The 14,983-nt window shown below is 52.3% G+C and overlaps 5 protein-coding genes across 5 annotated transcripts; 4 read left to right on the forward strand and 1 right to left on the reverse strand.

Moving 5' to 3' along the window:
* Positions 1-1,431: 1,431 nt before the first annotated feature.
* On the reverse strand, positions 1,432-3,864 carry J4E88_002174 (uncharacterized protein; the record flags this gene model as incomplete). The annotated part of the gene is made up of 1 exon (XM_049395840.1): positions 1,432-3,864. One exon carries the CDS (start codon positions 3,862-3,864, stop codon positions 1,432-1,434), a length of 2,433 nt encoding a protein of 810 aa, XP_049258244.1.
* A 673-nt stretch (positions 3,865-4,537) lies between these two features.
* J4E88_002175 (uncharacterized protein) lies at positions 4,538-6,232 on the forward strand (the record flags this gene model as incomplete). The annotated part of the gene is made up of 3 exons (XM_049395841.1): positions 4,538-4,648; positions 4,831-5,145; positions 5,198-6,232. The coding sequence occupies 3 exons, from the start codon at positions 4,538-4,540 to the stop codon at positions 6,230-6,232; spliced, it is 1,461 nt and encodes a 486-aa protein (XP_049258245.1).
* Positions 6,233-6,876: 644 nt separating this feature from the next.
* Positions 6,877-8,232, forward strand: J4E88_002176 (uncharacterized protein; the record flags this gene model as incomplete). The annotated part of the gene is made up of 3 exons (XM_049395842.1): positions 6,877-6,912; positions 6,968-7,768; positions 8,080-8,232. 3 exons carry the CDS (start codon positions 6,877-6,879, stop codon positions 8,230-8,232), a joined length of 990 nt encoding a protein of 329 aa, XP_049258246.1.
* A 1,980-nt stretch (positions 8,233-10,212) lies between these two features.
* On the forward strand, positions 10,213-11,426 carry J4E88_002177 (uncharacterized protein; the record flags this gene model as incomplete). The annotated part of the gene is made up of 4 exons (XM_049395843.1): positions 10,213-10,245; positions 10,300-10,816; positions 10,873-11,028; positions 11,080-11,426. 4 exons carry the CDS (start codon positions 10,213-10,215, stop codon positions 11,424-11,426), a joined length of 1,053 nt encoding a protein of 350 aa, XP_049258247.1.
* A 1,006-nt stretch (positions 11,427-12,432) lies between these two features.
* Positions 12,433-13,408, forward strand: J4E88_002178 (uncharacterized protein; the record flags this gene model as incomplete). Its single annotated transcript, XM_049395844.1, has 4 exons — positions 12,433-12,465; positions 12,539-12,748; positions 12,802-13,252; positions 13,320-13,408. 4 exons carry the CDS (start codon positions 12,433-12,435, stop codon positions 13,406-13,408), a joined length of 783 nt encoding a protein of 260 aa, XP_049258248.1.
* Between the last annotated feature and the right edge of the window lie 1,575 nt (positions 13,409-14,983).

Raw genomic sequence — 14,983 nt, forward strand, 5'->3', positions numbered from 1 at the left:
ATGTCTGGATGGGGTGCAAGTCGTGCCGGCGTGAAGCTAGCATGCTGGCGTTTTGGTGTATCTTTTGGTAGTTATTGGGAGAATGATGAGCCATGTTATCTTACTGTCAGCTGTTCTCTCTCAATGACTAGTGCCCGTGAGCAATATATAAACGCCATACGCAGTACGCTCTTCTTCTTCTTCTTCCTTTACATCACTCCATCTTTGCGATCTAAAAACTTCGGCGACATGACTGCATGGGTGTGGACAGCTTCGGTAAAAAAAAGATGTTGTAGTAACATGTCTCTGTCCTCGCGCAACCAAAAGCACTCGTGTGTAAGCCCATGTCGTTCTCCTCCTTCTGGGATTGCCAAAAGACGCTTGGAGATGGCGGATAGTGCGAGCCACGAAACTGCGTCGCTCGGATCCGTCCTTTTCGAAATACATTGATACGATACCGAGCCTGAATCTACCAAAATGGCGCTCGATGCTGATCATGTGCTGCTGGAGTGGAAAATTCATACCTTTTTACAATCTCCGGAGTTCAAAATCAGGAAGCGAAAGGGATCATGTTTCTCCTCCTGCAGAAAACAGGTCTACAAAAGCCCTACTACGCCGCCGATATCGTCCTGGCCTTTTCGGCTAGTCCACCCAGGCACATATAAAAGGAACGCTTCTACACGTCCGTCCCCTTTCCTCATCCCCACGTCCTCTTCTTCTCAAAAGTACGATTTCCAAAACGGAGGGAGAGATGGTATATGGTGCGGTCTCCAGACCCTGGTCTTTCATAGAAAAAACATATGAGTAGTGGTAGGGCATGGCCTCCAGACTTACATGCTACTTTATCACACCAACATTATCCCTCTAGGGCTCCTACGCTCTCAAAAGAAGCGATGTATCGTGTCATGTCGTTTTCCGTCTCCCTCGTCGCCAGCTACGATACTACAAGCAAAAACGAAAAGTATACGCGACCACCTCATGGTTTCACGGCGTCTCTTGCCTTTCTTCGAGAAGACGACTACACCGTTCTATGTTTTGGCGAAAAAAAGGAATACGTCAATTTTATGAGAGATTGAGGATCAAGATGACCAGCATGACCGCACATGAGTGGAGTCGAGCTCAACATGGTACTTTGCCTTTGCCTTGACAGCGACTTGATAGCTTTCTAGATAGTTACATCCCGGAATCTCTGTGTGGATCCTTTACGTGTATTTCGAAAACGAAACTGGAGAATTCCATGAGGACGAAGAAAGCCGAAAGAAAGAAGCAAATGAAGTCGATGATTGTGTCGTGACAATGAACATCATTACCGAAAAAGAGTGCAATTGCTATTGCGATGCTACAGGGTATCAATATCATAATATCATCGCTACATACTCTCATATGACATGGCTGCCAGTGTTTCCCAACGACTCAAGGCAAGCCATCAGCCTTCCACACTCTCTCACCACCCTACTCCCTCCCAGGCGGTCTCCAATCAAAAAGATCACCCGCCTCTGTACTCCACGGCCCAACATCCTTATCTACAACCGGACTAGGTAGCTCGACCTCTCCCATAGCAGCCGACGGAACATTGGTATCCACCTGCAGACTCTGAGTCCTCTTGAACTTCCGCCTAGGATCAGTTCTTTTGATGAGCGCATCCAGTCCACTGCTTTTCTTCTTTTTTGGTTCCTCGGTCACAGCAGTGACTGGTGGATCGTCTACGGTATCGGCTATGTTGCTGGACGTTTTGGGCAGATTGCGCTTCTCCCAGTCATCTGCTGTGCTGGGTATCGGTGCGTCGTTTTCGCTTCTTACGCGTCTGAAGTTTCGGCTCGGCGACTTGCCTGCACTGGTCATGTTTGAGACGTCTTCGATGGGGTCAGGGAGGGCTTTGGCTAGGTTGTGGGGCTTTTGGAGGAGAGATGCGAGTTCCGTTGTGCTCATCATGGGACCTTTCTTGTTCGCTCGGAGAGGATGCGGCGGAAGAGGTACAGACTCATTTGGAGGGGCTGGAGCTGGCTCCTCCTGTACTAAGGGCGTTGCGGCTGATTGCTTCTTGGATCGCTTCGGTGGCCGCTTAGGGAAACCGCCGGTTGAGAGTGGGACTTTGCGAGGCGAAGTTGATGACGCGCGTGATTGTGTTTCAGAGGCTTCAGTACGCGCTGGCGAGACGTCTCGCGATGCTGATATCGGTGGATCAAGGACGGGTACAGGTGGCGATGGGGCTTTGCGCGTTGACGCAGATTTATCCACACTGTTGTTTCTTGGCCGTGATTTTCGGACAGTCTTGTCTGGTGGAGGAGATTTTGACTTTGTAGCTTGACGTTTAGGTGGCGGTTCAATCGGTGTCTTGTCCGCCAGTTTCTTGGTAGTGGTAGGCTTGGGTCCGGAGCATGTCTCTGAAGGAGAGAATACGGACTGAGGCTGAGGTGGAGACGAGGGAATTATTAGTTGCTGGTCCATGAGGCCATGTATAACTTCTGGATCTTCGAGAATACTCGGTGATGGGACTGGGGGAGATCTGGAGACTCTGGCTCTCTTTGGTGGGAGACTGTCACCATCCTGTGCCTCTGTATTTCTTCGCTTGGCTTTAGCCACCCGTTTCGACGCTGCAGAGGCGACCTCTTGTTGCGGATTACTGTTCTGTGATATTGCAGGTGATGGCTCCTTGCTCGTGACGCGTGATACCGGTCGAGCTCTGACATTGGAACTGGTCGCTCTGGCCTCACTAGCTGCCCTTATGGTCTTCGGAGGCAGCGACTGACACAGCAAGGTTCCGCGCTTTACGCCCGCCGACAATCGAAGAGATTTTGCTTTGCGATTAGGAGGAGGCGAAGGTGGTGGCGGAGTGGGGCCTTTGGGTGGCTGCTTTGTTGGTTGTAACGCGAAGTCGACGTTCGTCAGGCGATTTGAGGCGCTCACTGGAGGTGAAGATGGTGGCGCTCGTTGCTTCGGAGTCTCCAACGCTCGTACACTGGGTACTGGCACCTTGCCTTTCGGTATTCTTGGGGTTTGTACGGGTGGCTGCTGAGGTACAGCGGGCTGTGGTGCTGGGGTATGAAGTGCGCTCGATCGTGCTCTTGCTCTGGCAAGTTTCGGGGGTGTGCTTGGGAGAGTGACGTCGGACAAGTCCGCCGGATGAGGATCGGACTCGGACTCTATCGTGATGACAGTCGCTGTAGGCGGTATGAACTTGGCAGGTTTCCGAGCATTCGCTGTGTCGGACGGTTGTACCTGTACAGCCGAATCTCTCTTCGCTATGGGGCTGTCTTCTTGGACTGGGCTAGATGCTCTCCAGTTTGTGCGTGGCTGGCTAGTCTTTTGTCTCTTCGGGGTGGGTTCCTCGACCAGCTCGTTCTCCTTTTCCTTGCGAGCCTCATACGGAGATTTCATGGGCTGAGCCTTTCCAATGGGCCCTTTTGGTGTCCCAAGCAGTGTATTGAGCGATTTGTGGCGCAGTTGGGATGCACTTCGCTGGGCATTGGTTGGTGCCACTGACGATGGTCTCTGGAACGGTTTCGGCTGGGAAGGAGCGGTCGGGCGGGGTGGCTGATCTTTCGTTTTCTTCTCAAGTAGTTGGGTCAGGTCGGTATGTGTGATGCCCATGGCCTCGGCGACCTCTACTAGAGCGCCATTGTTCAGGCTGAGTTCATCTCCCTCCTGCAGCTCGTTGCTGTCTTTATGATAGGTATCTCCCAGAAAGTTCCTTGCCTGGTCATATACCATGACCCGGCTGTTGAAGGTATGGAACTTGAGATAGCCATCCTGCCACCGCTTTTGCTTCCTCTTGACGTCTTGTGTGTAGAGGCAACGGAATTCTGCCACAGGCGCGCTATTCTGGGATGCAGTGATGGCAGCTATGGCCGACGCATGCTGAGTATTACGAAGGGGTGCCGTCATCGCGTATGCATTCGGTCGAGACGCGTCGGGAGGCGCATGGGCGGCATAGGGCGGGGTCGTCGTGAGGGTGAAGGTCGAGAGATGTGACGGTGACGCGCCTCGGCGGAACAAACCGCGCCTGCTGTTCCGCGCGCGAGCACGTGGTTTAGCGCCTGCAGACTACGGCAGCGGCTACCCAGCCCTAAGACCCTAATGCCTTCCAAGGTTGAGCTTTCACCGGAAATACACCAGGGGTACGCGTTTCCCAAGCTTTTCCACTTCAGTCATGACACGTCTTCGTACCCGGCGGCCCAACGCTGGGTGGCCTTGTACCATGATGCCGTCCGGTCCACAGCTGACGGTACCAAACGCGGGCATCAGGTGTAACCGCAATCTTGAATCCGCTTCCCGCGTCTAGGAGGGGACCTAGCAAATCACTCCTCCCCGCGAGGCTTTCACACTCCACTTTAGACAACTAATCGGTCTAAGCGGCCAGCGAATTGTCGCGACAACCTGGTGCGGGGCCCTTCGGTACCCCTGCTTACTCTCACCTCGATTAACACACAGCAGTGAGCACAGCCACCGCTAGTCGACGCGCAAGCATTACCTACTGCCCTCCGCCCATAACTCGTATTATTCTGTCCTTCTTACCTCAGGCCTGCGTCGCACACGATAGCTGCCATCACATCGCAAGATGCAGCGCATGCAGAGGATTACCGGGCGTTTCCTTACGAGGACGCCCAACGAGGCCGATGTCGAAGCCATGCTGAAGGACTTCACCGACTCGCAGGTTATGTTGGAAAAGGTACGTCCGGTGTGGCTTAACATCTCACATTGCTCGGTCCTATGAACTAGTGGGGCCAGCCATCCAAACCCATCACATCCAGTTCCAACCACCCACGTCAATCGACTGCTATGCATGCTATGCGTGGCACACGAGTCGAGTATACACGTTGGCATTGAATCTCCAACTAACCCCCCTCTCAGCTCGAAGCGTCAGCGAAGCAATGGCGGGACGCGTGGACCAACATCCTCAACCACCAACTCACGTCGGTCGAGCTCATATACGCCATCTTCAAACCGCTCGGCGGCGAAGGCTCCAACACCACCCATGCCCATGCCGAAACCCCACCTGCCGTCCTGGAGCGTGTCCATGGCCTACACGAGGCCTTTTCCGAGCTGAAGACCGACATGATGGAGGAAGTCAAGGACATTGACAGGAAATTGGTCATCCCAGCGAAGCTGGCTCGCGACGCCTTGAAGCCCATGGAGAAGGCTATCAAGAAGCGAGAGGATGCAAAGGTCAGTCAGTCTATAGACCACGCTGTGAGCCATGCTGACCACGCCATTGCAGGTCGACTACGAGCGCTACAAAAGCCGCTGCGAAACCCTTCAGGCTAAGAAGACACGCTCAGAACGCGAGAACAGCGCTCTTGCCAAACACGAAGTCGATCTCGAGCGCTCCACACACGCATACCAACTCGCCGACGAGAACCTCCGAGACCGCCTGCCACGCCTGAATGCCGCAACCTTCTCCATTCTACCACATCTCCTCGCGAACCAGATCGTGCTGCAAAACAACCTGATTGGAAACTTGTACACTGTACTACACCAGTACTCACACGAGCAAGGATACCCCGATCCACCACCAGAGCCAGAGGAAGTTATCCCACTATGGGACTCCAACTTTACACCACTGCGCCAGGAAATGGAGACCAGCCTGGGCCTGCTGAAGACGGGCAAGGCGGTCCATTTGCCAATGAGACTACCAGATAAGGGAGAGACGTTGACAGGCTTGGGCATTAGGAACAAGGTCATGCCTGGTCGGAGGGTCAGCAGCAGCGACAGTGTGCCCACCATCACAGGAGGCGGAAGACCCCCGCGACCATCCCAGACCTTGTCATCGACCTCCGAGAATGGCCCGCCCATAAGCCTCTCTAATAAGCCCTCATACAGCTCTCTCAGCGCCTCAAAGCCCAAGATCGGCGGCTCACCGCATCTGAGCGCTGGGCAGGGTATGTATGATCGCCGTCTCTCGTCTACATCACAGGCTTCCTCTTACTCAAATGGGACCAACGGTGATTCTTACTTCAACAACAACAAGATATCCTCTGCCTCGAACGGGTCAACTCCAACCGGCTATCCCTCGTCACCTAACCCGGCCGCAGGGAAGAAGAAGCCGCCCCCACCGCCACCGAAGAAGATAGCATCTTTCCAGTACGAGTACGTGACAGCCATGTACGATTTTGACAGTCTCACGGATGGCGATCTGCATTTCAAAGAAGGCGACCGAATTCGCGTGATCAAGAAGACGCAAAGCTCACAGGACTGGTGGCAGGGTGAAGTTAATGGAAAGCAGGGCAGCTTTCCTGCAAACTACTGCAAGTGATTTGGTCAATGCGATGAGATGGGAGGGCTTCAATGATATCCAAAACTGCATTAGAAGGTGGCGTTACGGTAATTTGGCACTCTTGACGGCATCACAAGCAGAACGATTAGGAAGAAACTTGGGCAATTCAAATTGAGTAGCTTTTGTTTTCCTGTACAAACTGGGGTTGCATCCGGACTTTGATAGCAGGAGTATGATGGCGTGTAATCCACTCCATGCCATACTCAGGCTTGATACGTGATATGGATGAGACACAATGAATCGAGTGAGGTTGACAACCAGACCGCGCCTTCCAAGGTTCTCTCATGGTGGTGGCTCGGTACCTGTTCGCTACTATTAATAGTGTTGACGAAGCCGCTCACCAATGGGACCCCCAGGGCACATCTGCGTCTGTGAGCCAAACTTCAGCTCGAGGCAGTCTAGCCCCCGCCTCCAGCCCCCACATTGCTGTCCGTAGCTCCCGCGCGCCGTCGAGAAGGCGCAGTTGCTGCTTCCCTGCGTCATGAGGTGCCTGCCTGCTGCGCGCAGGTGTGCCTGCATCTATGAGCCTCGTGCGACAGCCGCAGCAGGCTTGTCGGCGTCAAGCGTCATATAGAGCACCGCGCCGCACTCCACTCATACCATAACCCACTATCCTATCGCTAATGGACAGTATGGCTGATAAGATCACAATACAGACGGTAGGTGGAGCCTGACAGCATTGGTATGCGCTGAGCGAATGCTTACAAGTACCAGAACAGCGCCTTGACACCGCCCTTCTCTCCCCGTCCCATCCCACCCCCAACCGCCACCGCTGCCACACTTAGTAGTCCCACATCGCCATCCGAGAACACGCATCAGAATGGGCATGTCAATACCAGCCTAGGTCGGACCACGACAGGCCCGCAACCGCGTGAGCCCGTGCTCGACTCGGTCATAGCAATACCGCTCACGGCGGAAGAGTCCCTCCCCACCATAAGCGGCAAGAACAACGAAGCATACCTCACCAACGACGACCCCCGTCAGTTCCTCTTATACGACCTCGATCTCTCTCGCTTGAACCGCATACATGGACACCTATGGATGGCAGGCCGGCCCATGCGCGCCAGGCCATTGCATAGATACACGATGCTGGGCATGGAAGTGCTAGGCACGCAACAAATGGATCTACATCTGCTGAAGTACTCGACGAAGCTTATAGTCAAGCCGTTGCCGGAATGGATGCTCAGCTATGAGTTCTGGCAAGAGTATATCTGCAAGCCTGCGGATGCGGATCCTGGTGACGAGACAGCAAAAGGCCTGTGGGAGAGTGCCGCGGGGTTTCTGGTGAGCTATGTGTGGCTTATCACTACACCGCTGGACTTGAAGATCGCGCACGAGAACACGCTTCTACCGAGCTTTGTCACCTGGCACTGGTGGAAAGCTTTCGTGAAAGATTTCATGGGCCATGTGGACATCAACACGCTACAGAAAGTCAACAAACGCTACCATTTCGGTGATCTTAGGCTGGGGAGGATCAACAGCATTTATCGGACACGATTTGCGCATACGCATTTCGTGAGAGGGTATCTGTGAGTCAATCTTTTGTCCATTGAAAGCAAACGCTGGGGTAGATGTGTCTGCTAACACACCTCAAACAGCTACGGATACAATCGCTACGTAATCTTCTTCCAGCGAAACTTCTCCTGGATCCTCATCGTGTTCGTGTTCTTTAGTCTGGTTCTATCAGCCATGCAAGTTGGAGTGGGTCTGGAGGAACTCAAAGATAATCACCATTTCCTTGATGCCACTTATTACTTCGTTGTTTTCAGCATGGTACGTACTCACATCGCACGAGATGGAACGTTGTGGTAGCTGACTCTCTTGAGATATCCGTGGTCGTCGTACTGGCATTCGTTACAATCGTCTTTATCGGCATCTTTCTCTTCAACATGTACAAGGCTATCACGCATGCGGGGAGTACACAGAAGTGGAGACTTAAGATGTTTCGGAGGAATCAGGAGGAGGGTAAGGATGCTTGATATGCGTCGCGATGAGATTCCCATGATTGACGGCATTCATTTCTTGATACCCAATACTTATTAAATCAGTATTTCAATCCAATCCAACCATCCATACCAAAATTCCCCATTCTAACTCTCCTCATCCCGTTCCTTCTCCTTTTCCAGAGCCATAGGCTCCACATCCTCTTTTCGTTTCGCAGCCCGAAACATACCACCATGATACCACAACGCCAACACTGCAGCCATCGCCGACAAAGCCGACGGCACAACCATCGCCACTTTCAAAACCATACTGTACTGCCCCTCGGGCGCGCCTACCACTTTACTAACTGCCATTCCAATACCCGCAAGACTGTTAACAAACGCAGGAAAGAAAACCCAGTTTATCAACCACTGAACCTTCCTCTGGTATTTCTGCCATAGATTCAACCAGCCTAGTAGACCTACGCAGCAGGCTAGGGCACAGAGATAAAATGAACCCGAGATCTGTATGGCTGTGGGTGGTAGATCATCATACACTTCAGGACAGTCCCAGTATTCCTCATATTCTATGCATCCGGCGTATTCGTCAATGGTGTTTAGCTGTGGGAAGAACGATGGGAGGAGGATGTAGCCGAGGAGGGTACACCAGGAGAAGATCTGCGCAAGGAGTCTGTCGGTGTAGGAAACGCTGTCATTGTAGGATGCGGGTTTCAAGAAGGATCGCAGGCTAAAGGGCATGGTGTTGTGGCGTGGGTCTCGCTGCTGTGATCTACGCGTTGGGTTTTCGCGTTCGGTGCTGATGAAACTTGGGTTGGGTATTACGTCATCGCTTGGGCGCGCGACGAGGCGAGGCGGCGCTCGCGCGTTGTGTCTACCTCGACGAATTCTGTGCTCACGGCACGGTTCTTGGTGTTTGCATCAACCTTTCCTTCGCGGCGGAAAAATCGCTTTTGGTACTGGTGAGGCCTGGGATGGATAGCGCGTCATCGTTTTGACCCTTCTCGGCGCACGAGGAGGGCGGCGCTCGCGCGTTGTGTCTGCCCCAACTGTAAGGCGATCCAAACCATCACACCAACGATCTCTGTGCCTACGGCACGGTTTCCTGGTGCATCAATCACATTGACCTTTCCTTCGCGATGGAAGAATTGCTTTTGAAACGACGAAGCACGAGAGTGTTGTTGGGCATGTTTCGAGTACCTGTAATGCTGCGGCGTGATGATGCTACGACGTCGGGACGTCTTCACAACTGATCACCATCACAAGGCGAATGGAAACTGAACGGCAGCTGATGTGGCCGCTACTAAATGTCTGCGAAGTCAGAGGCATTTGAGAGGAAGAAGAAGAAGAAGAAGGAGATGTATAAGAAGACCTTTAAAGCACAACATGATTGCGACGCCAGCCCGATTGTCACACCATCTGGCTGCGAGATTATAGGTCTGAGAAAGCGATCTCATTCACGTTCTGGAAACACGAAAAGACGTTGAGGCCGGCAGAACAGGAAAGATCTTCACAAATAACGGTCAAATGTCTGCATATCACAGCCTCGCCATTGAGCCATATCCTTTCCGGCGCGGAGCAACCGTATACTAGCACTCACAAGATACAGCCTCGCATAGTATCGGCAACACGCCATCGGGTTCGGCTTCGATCCTTCGGTTTCGGCGCCATCCATTCACATACCGCCCAACGAAAATCCCTGTCTTATCCTATATACCCATGTCGTTCCAAACGACTTCTGTGACTGCAGGTCCCGCCATGCAGACATACTGATTATTTCCGCCTATATTGCCAGCCGAGCAGTCGGGTGTGCCAGTGTGGTATGATCGCAGCAATCAGGTACCTTTGCCACAAGGAGGGTAAGACGGACGTGTTATCGGGTCCGTCTTACCAGTTGGTATACACCCAAGCGATGGCCTCGAATTTGTAATCGCTACATAATAGCTTTTATCTGATCCTTTTCTCTCTGCGTAGTTGTCGTCGACTGCTTCATGGTGTATTCGCCATTTCTCCTCCATCATGGCTAACAGCGTTGCTCCAGAGGCTGTAATTGTATGTTTCATGTACTTCCTTTTCTGACATGACTCTGCTAACGTATCTGCAAAGCCCATCGAGGCGACCCTGATGGCCTTGGCCATATTCTTGGCTTCTGGTCGACTGGTTCCCCGCCTTTTACAACGACAGTATCCTACTGTTAGCGACAGTCTCCTGATAGCGTCTATCCTGGATGCCATTGGCCTTTTCGTCACCGACTACCTGACGTACATATGGGGTGGCATGACGGATGATGCAGAGGCATCGACAGCTCGTGTGATCGCTCTCAAGAAGGTGCAATTCGCCGGCAATGCATTCTACGACACTGGCATCTATTGGCCAAAGTTGGCAATCCTCGCGCTATACTATAGGCTCATCCCTCCGACGATGCCGTGGTTGCGAAAAGCACTCTACGCAGTGACTCTTTTCACTGCAAGTGCCATGGTGTCGACATTCTTTCTCGACACTTTCTGGTGCGGGCGCCAGGTCTCTTCGAATTGGTCCCCTGATGAGGCAGCCTGTAATACCTTCAGCTCCAAAGAGGTTTTCAGGATCGACTGGAGCCTTAATATCACCTCCGACGTGTTCAGTGAGCAATCCCGTATCATCCAGAGAGCGCATGAATCACTAACGTCGGACCAACAGTCTTCGCGTTGCCATTTCCTCTACTTCGTTCACTACAGCTCCGGCGTCGCCAGATTTGGGGTCTTGTAGCGACATTCTCACTTGGTATCGTCACGATAGCAATGAGTGTACTTCGGTTCGCAACGATAGAGGTCATATATGCCTGGACCAACGTCTGTAAGTGCATGCAGCCAAACACAACTTGAATTGTCGCTAACACATGTATAGACGTCCTTTCCATGACCGAAATGGCCGTCGCCATCATGGTAGTCTCGTTGCCGTCGATGAGATCTTTCCTACGACGCGGCAGCCTCTTCTCCTCGAACAAGAAATCGCACTCTTCTGGGTCTCGCACATATGGACACCAGACACCAGCATCCGGGTCGCACAACTTTTTGCGTCCTTCCAGAAGAGGCAAGCACACCGCCCGCGTGCATACTGATGAAGACTCGGGCAGCGAAGTAGAGCTGAACACCATGTCAAGGAAAGATGTCATCTACGAGACGCGCCGCGTTAGCGTGCAGTTTTCCAAGTCGCCTGATGAGGAACACGAGATTTCTGCCAAGTACCCATGAGGGTGGTTCAGGAGTCAATTCCATTGAGATGTAGCTAGTCGCTAATAGCAGCAAAAGCAAAATTTATTCGAAGGATTGAACAAAATCTGTCTGTACGAGGTTTAGCAGCCGGGTCATCTCAACATTGTAGTGCTACTTAATAGACCCTTGCCGTTGGGTTAACCACTCGCATCAACCCGGAATGATTGCGCTACCATCCCGCCCACTGCGGTCCGCACACGCCACCAAAACGCCGCCGAGCGGTATATTCTTCCAGCCGAGCCGCAATAGTCCATGGCTCCGTGTCTCAATGGTTTTCAATCACCTTTGCAAATACTCTTGACTGTGCCGCATGGCTGCCGTTGAAGCTGTGGATCGGCATTGGCCGAAGGGTCTGCATGCGGGAGGCCTCGTTTGGCAAAATTCATCCACCGGTTCGCCTAACCGAACACCAAAGGAAGCTACGATGCTTGACCAAGCTTATCAGCAGCGAAGGGCCGAACAAAACATAACCACGAATTAGAGGTTACACAGCCTTGATGCTCAATCAGATATCCGTTGCACAACCCAGGAAATAAGAACTCACACGCTCGTCCCATGCGCCTGAAAAGCTCCTCCCACCATGGACCGAACCCACCGACACGGTACAGCCGTGTGTAAAGCGCAAGGATCACAGTTGGAATCAGCCCATCTAACACGGCAGCCAGAACGCCTCTATTCCAGGCAAACTTCCGCGCGCCTGCATGCAGGGCTCACCCATTGCCATGCGATTCGACAATTCGAGGACAGAAGTCCGACCCCAGTTTCGCATGATAGGCGGTAGAATTCTTCGCCCAGACATACCTTCAGAAGCTATGGTATAATGGATACGCGGCAGAATATAGTACCCCGCATGCTATGGGAATTGGCTCAATATACATACTCCTTGCAGTACGCCGATGAAGCGAAGTGCGGCGCAACTATCTATCCAACGGCTTTTATCCTGACTGTTTCGTGACTGCGCTCTGTCACACCACAGGCAGCGAAGATGGCACACTACATTGATGGGAAAGACTGCATGGTAAGTCAGTTGGTGATACAACAAGCGGATCTTCAAAGAGGAAACACGGTGCTGACTTGTCACAATGTGATAGATCTCAGAATGGATCCTCCTGATCTTCGCATACTGTTTCGTTGCGGCGCGCATGTACACGCGTTTGTTTCGTCTGCGCTCGAGGTTGGACGCGTCAGATTATCTGTTGTTGGCTTCTGCGCTGGTTGCGTTGGGGTTGATTATTTGCGATACGCTCACGTATCAGATGGGTGTTCTGGATGAGTATGAGACGTCGGAGAAGCTGTCTAAGGTGAGTTGTTCTTTTGATCGTCACACTCAGTGCGCGTCTAACACGTTGTGCAGATCTCATTCGCCTCGAACTACTTCTACGATGTCGGCATGGGCTTCCCCAAACTCAGCATGCTGGCTTTCTACTGGGCGTTTTTCAACCTCGCCGGTCACCCGGGACTGCGCAAGATGCTTTTCGGTATCACAGCCTTTGTCGTCGCGAGCTACCTGACTATCCTCTTCGACGACACGTTCTTCTGTGGCACACCGGTATCCGTGCAGTGGTCTCAGGAAGAGGGCGCTTGCTCCGTTTTCTACGCGCCAGAGCCGTTCATCTTGAACTTTACTCTCAACTTGGCTTGCTACCTCGCGGTCTACGCCGTTCCTGTTGTACTTCTGGTGAAGGGAGTGTTGAGGTCTTCGGCTGGTGTTGGTCTTACATTCGCGCTCGGTGCGCTCACTATTGCTTCGAGCATTGTGCGCTTCGCCTGCCTCAAAATTGGAACAGGACAGGAAAACCTCGTTTGTAAGTTCGCCATCCTGTGTGCTACATTTTCTGTACGCGACAACCAGGCTAACATTGTCTCTTCCAGATCCTTTAAGTATGGTGGAGATGACTCTTTCGATCATTGTCGTCGCGCTGCCGGGACTCAAGCCACTCGCGAGAAACAATAAAGTCTAGATACATACTAGACGGGGTGTTCAGTTTGAAGGAAGAGTATATGCGATTACCAAACATAGATCTGGGCGGGAAAAGACTTCCCTTTAACTTGAATGCTCGTAATAGATTTCTTGGGTGGCTATGTACTCAATCTACTTGTGATATGCTAATGCGATGATTGGCGGCCTGTGTAAGGCTGTGAGACAAGCTTTTAGCGGGGTCGAATACCAGTCATCCTCTGCCCAGGCCTGCCTCCTAGCGCACTGCTGCCTTCCATCTCGACAGACGCGAACTCAACCGCACTACCACCGCACTGCAATCACTAGACTCCTACAATATTCCAAAGCCACTCCTACAGATACGCATACGGTTGAGTTTTTGGCAACAGTGCCCCCCGAGAAACGACATCATCGCGGCCTAGCTAGGCTCAGGCGTCTTATCTCCTAGGTGCCGTTCGCTCAGCCCTGTCAAGGCAACCACAAATTACGATGGATGCTACGTGCAGCGAACCAACCTCGTCAATCTACGCCGAAAGACTACTCTCTGGAACCCAAATTCGTGTTCTTCATATCCAACCTTCACCTGAAAGAGACCGACAAGTGGAGTGTACACTCAAGCTTATCAGCCTCGACGACGCACCTGTCTACGAAGCCTTATCGTACGTTTGGGGGACTGATCCACCCAGCGTCCCGATCTTATGCAACGGCCAACGTCTCAAAATTCGACCGGAACTTGCGTATGCTCTCCTAAGGCTAAGGCTGAAGCACACCGCGCGGATTATCTGGGCCGACGCTCTTTGCATTAATCAGGACGACAACCAAGAAAAGAGCCATCAAGTTCCCTTGATGAGCAAGGTCTTCTCGCAGGCAACAACGGTCAATGTTTGGCTCGGTCACGGCGATGAGAGCTTCATCAGAGAAGCGTTTCGGTGTTGCAAGTTGATTGCGGATGCATGCTGGGAGTTCAGCTTGGAACATGATATGGATCTGGACGATGATGAAACCCATGGAGCAGTAGAAGTCCCAATGACCATCTTCACACCTATTGTATGCAGGAGTCTGACAGATCTGTTCGAGCGCCCGCTGTTCTCAAGAGTTTGGTGCATACAGGAAATCAAGTTAGCGCAAGATGCACTAGTAGTTTGGGGCGAGCAATACTTACCCTGGGCGGAGGTCGGTCTGACAGCGTTATGGATTTTCAACAAGAGAATGTTGATGGACGACAGCAACGATACCTCAGGAACCGCACTAAAAGATGCCCATGTAGGAAACGCAGACATCATTTACAAGTGGGACGCTATTAGCAGTTCATTTCTCGAAACATTATCAGAGTTCCGCGATTTCCAATCGACTGATCCGAGGGACAAAGTGTATGGCCTGATCGGTCTTATTGGATCTGAGGCAGACGGTGGTTCAATGGTGCCAGACTACGAGAAGAGTGCTGCTCGTATTTTCACCGAGACAGCATTACATACCATCACTAGGACTAAGCACCTACTAGTCTTTTCGCACGTAGAACACCAGGCAGATTACGATGGAGATGACGAGTACCGGTCATGGGCACCACGCTGGGACATTCCTAATCCCGTTGTTCGGA

The sequence above is a fragment of the Alternaria novae-zelandiae genome, assembly GCF_023758075.1.
Source record: "Alternaria novae-zelandiae strain BMP 2774 chromosome Unknown scaffold_3, whole genome shotgun sequence".
Classification (NCBI taxonomy): Eukaryota; Fungi; Ascomycota; class Dothideomycetes; order Pleosporales; family Pleosporaceae; genus Alternaria; species Alternaria novae-zelandiae.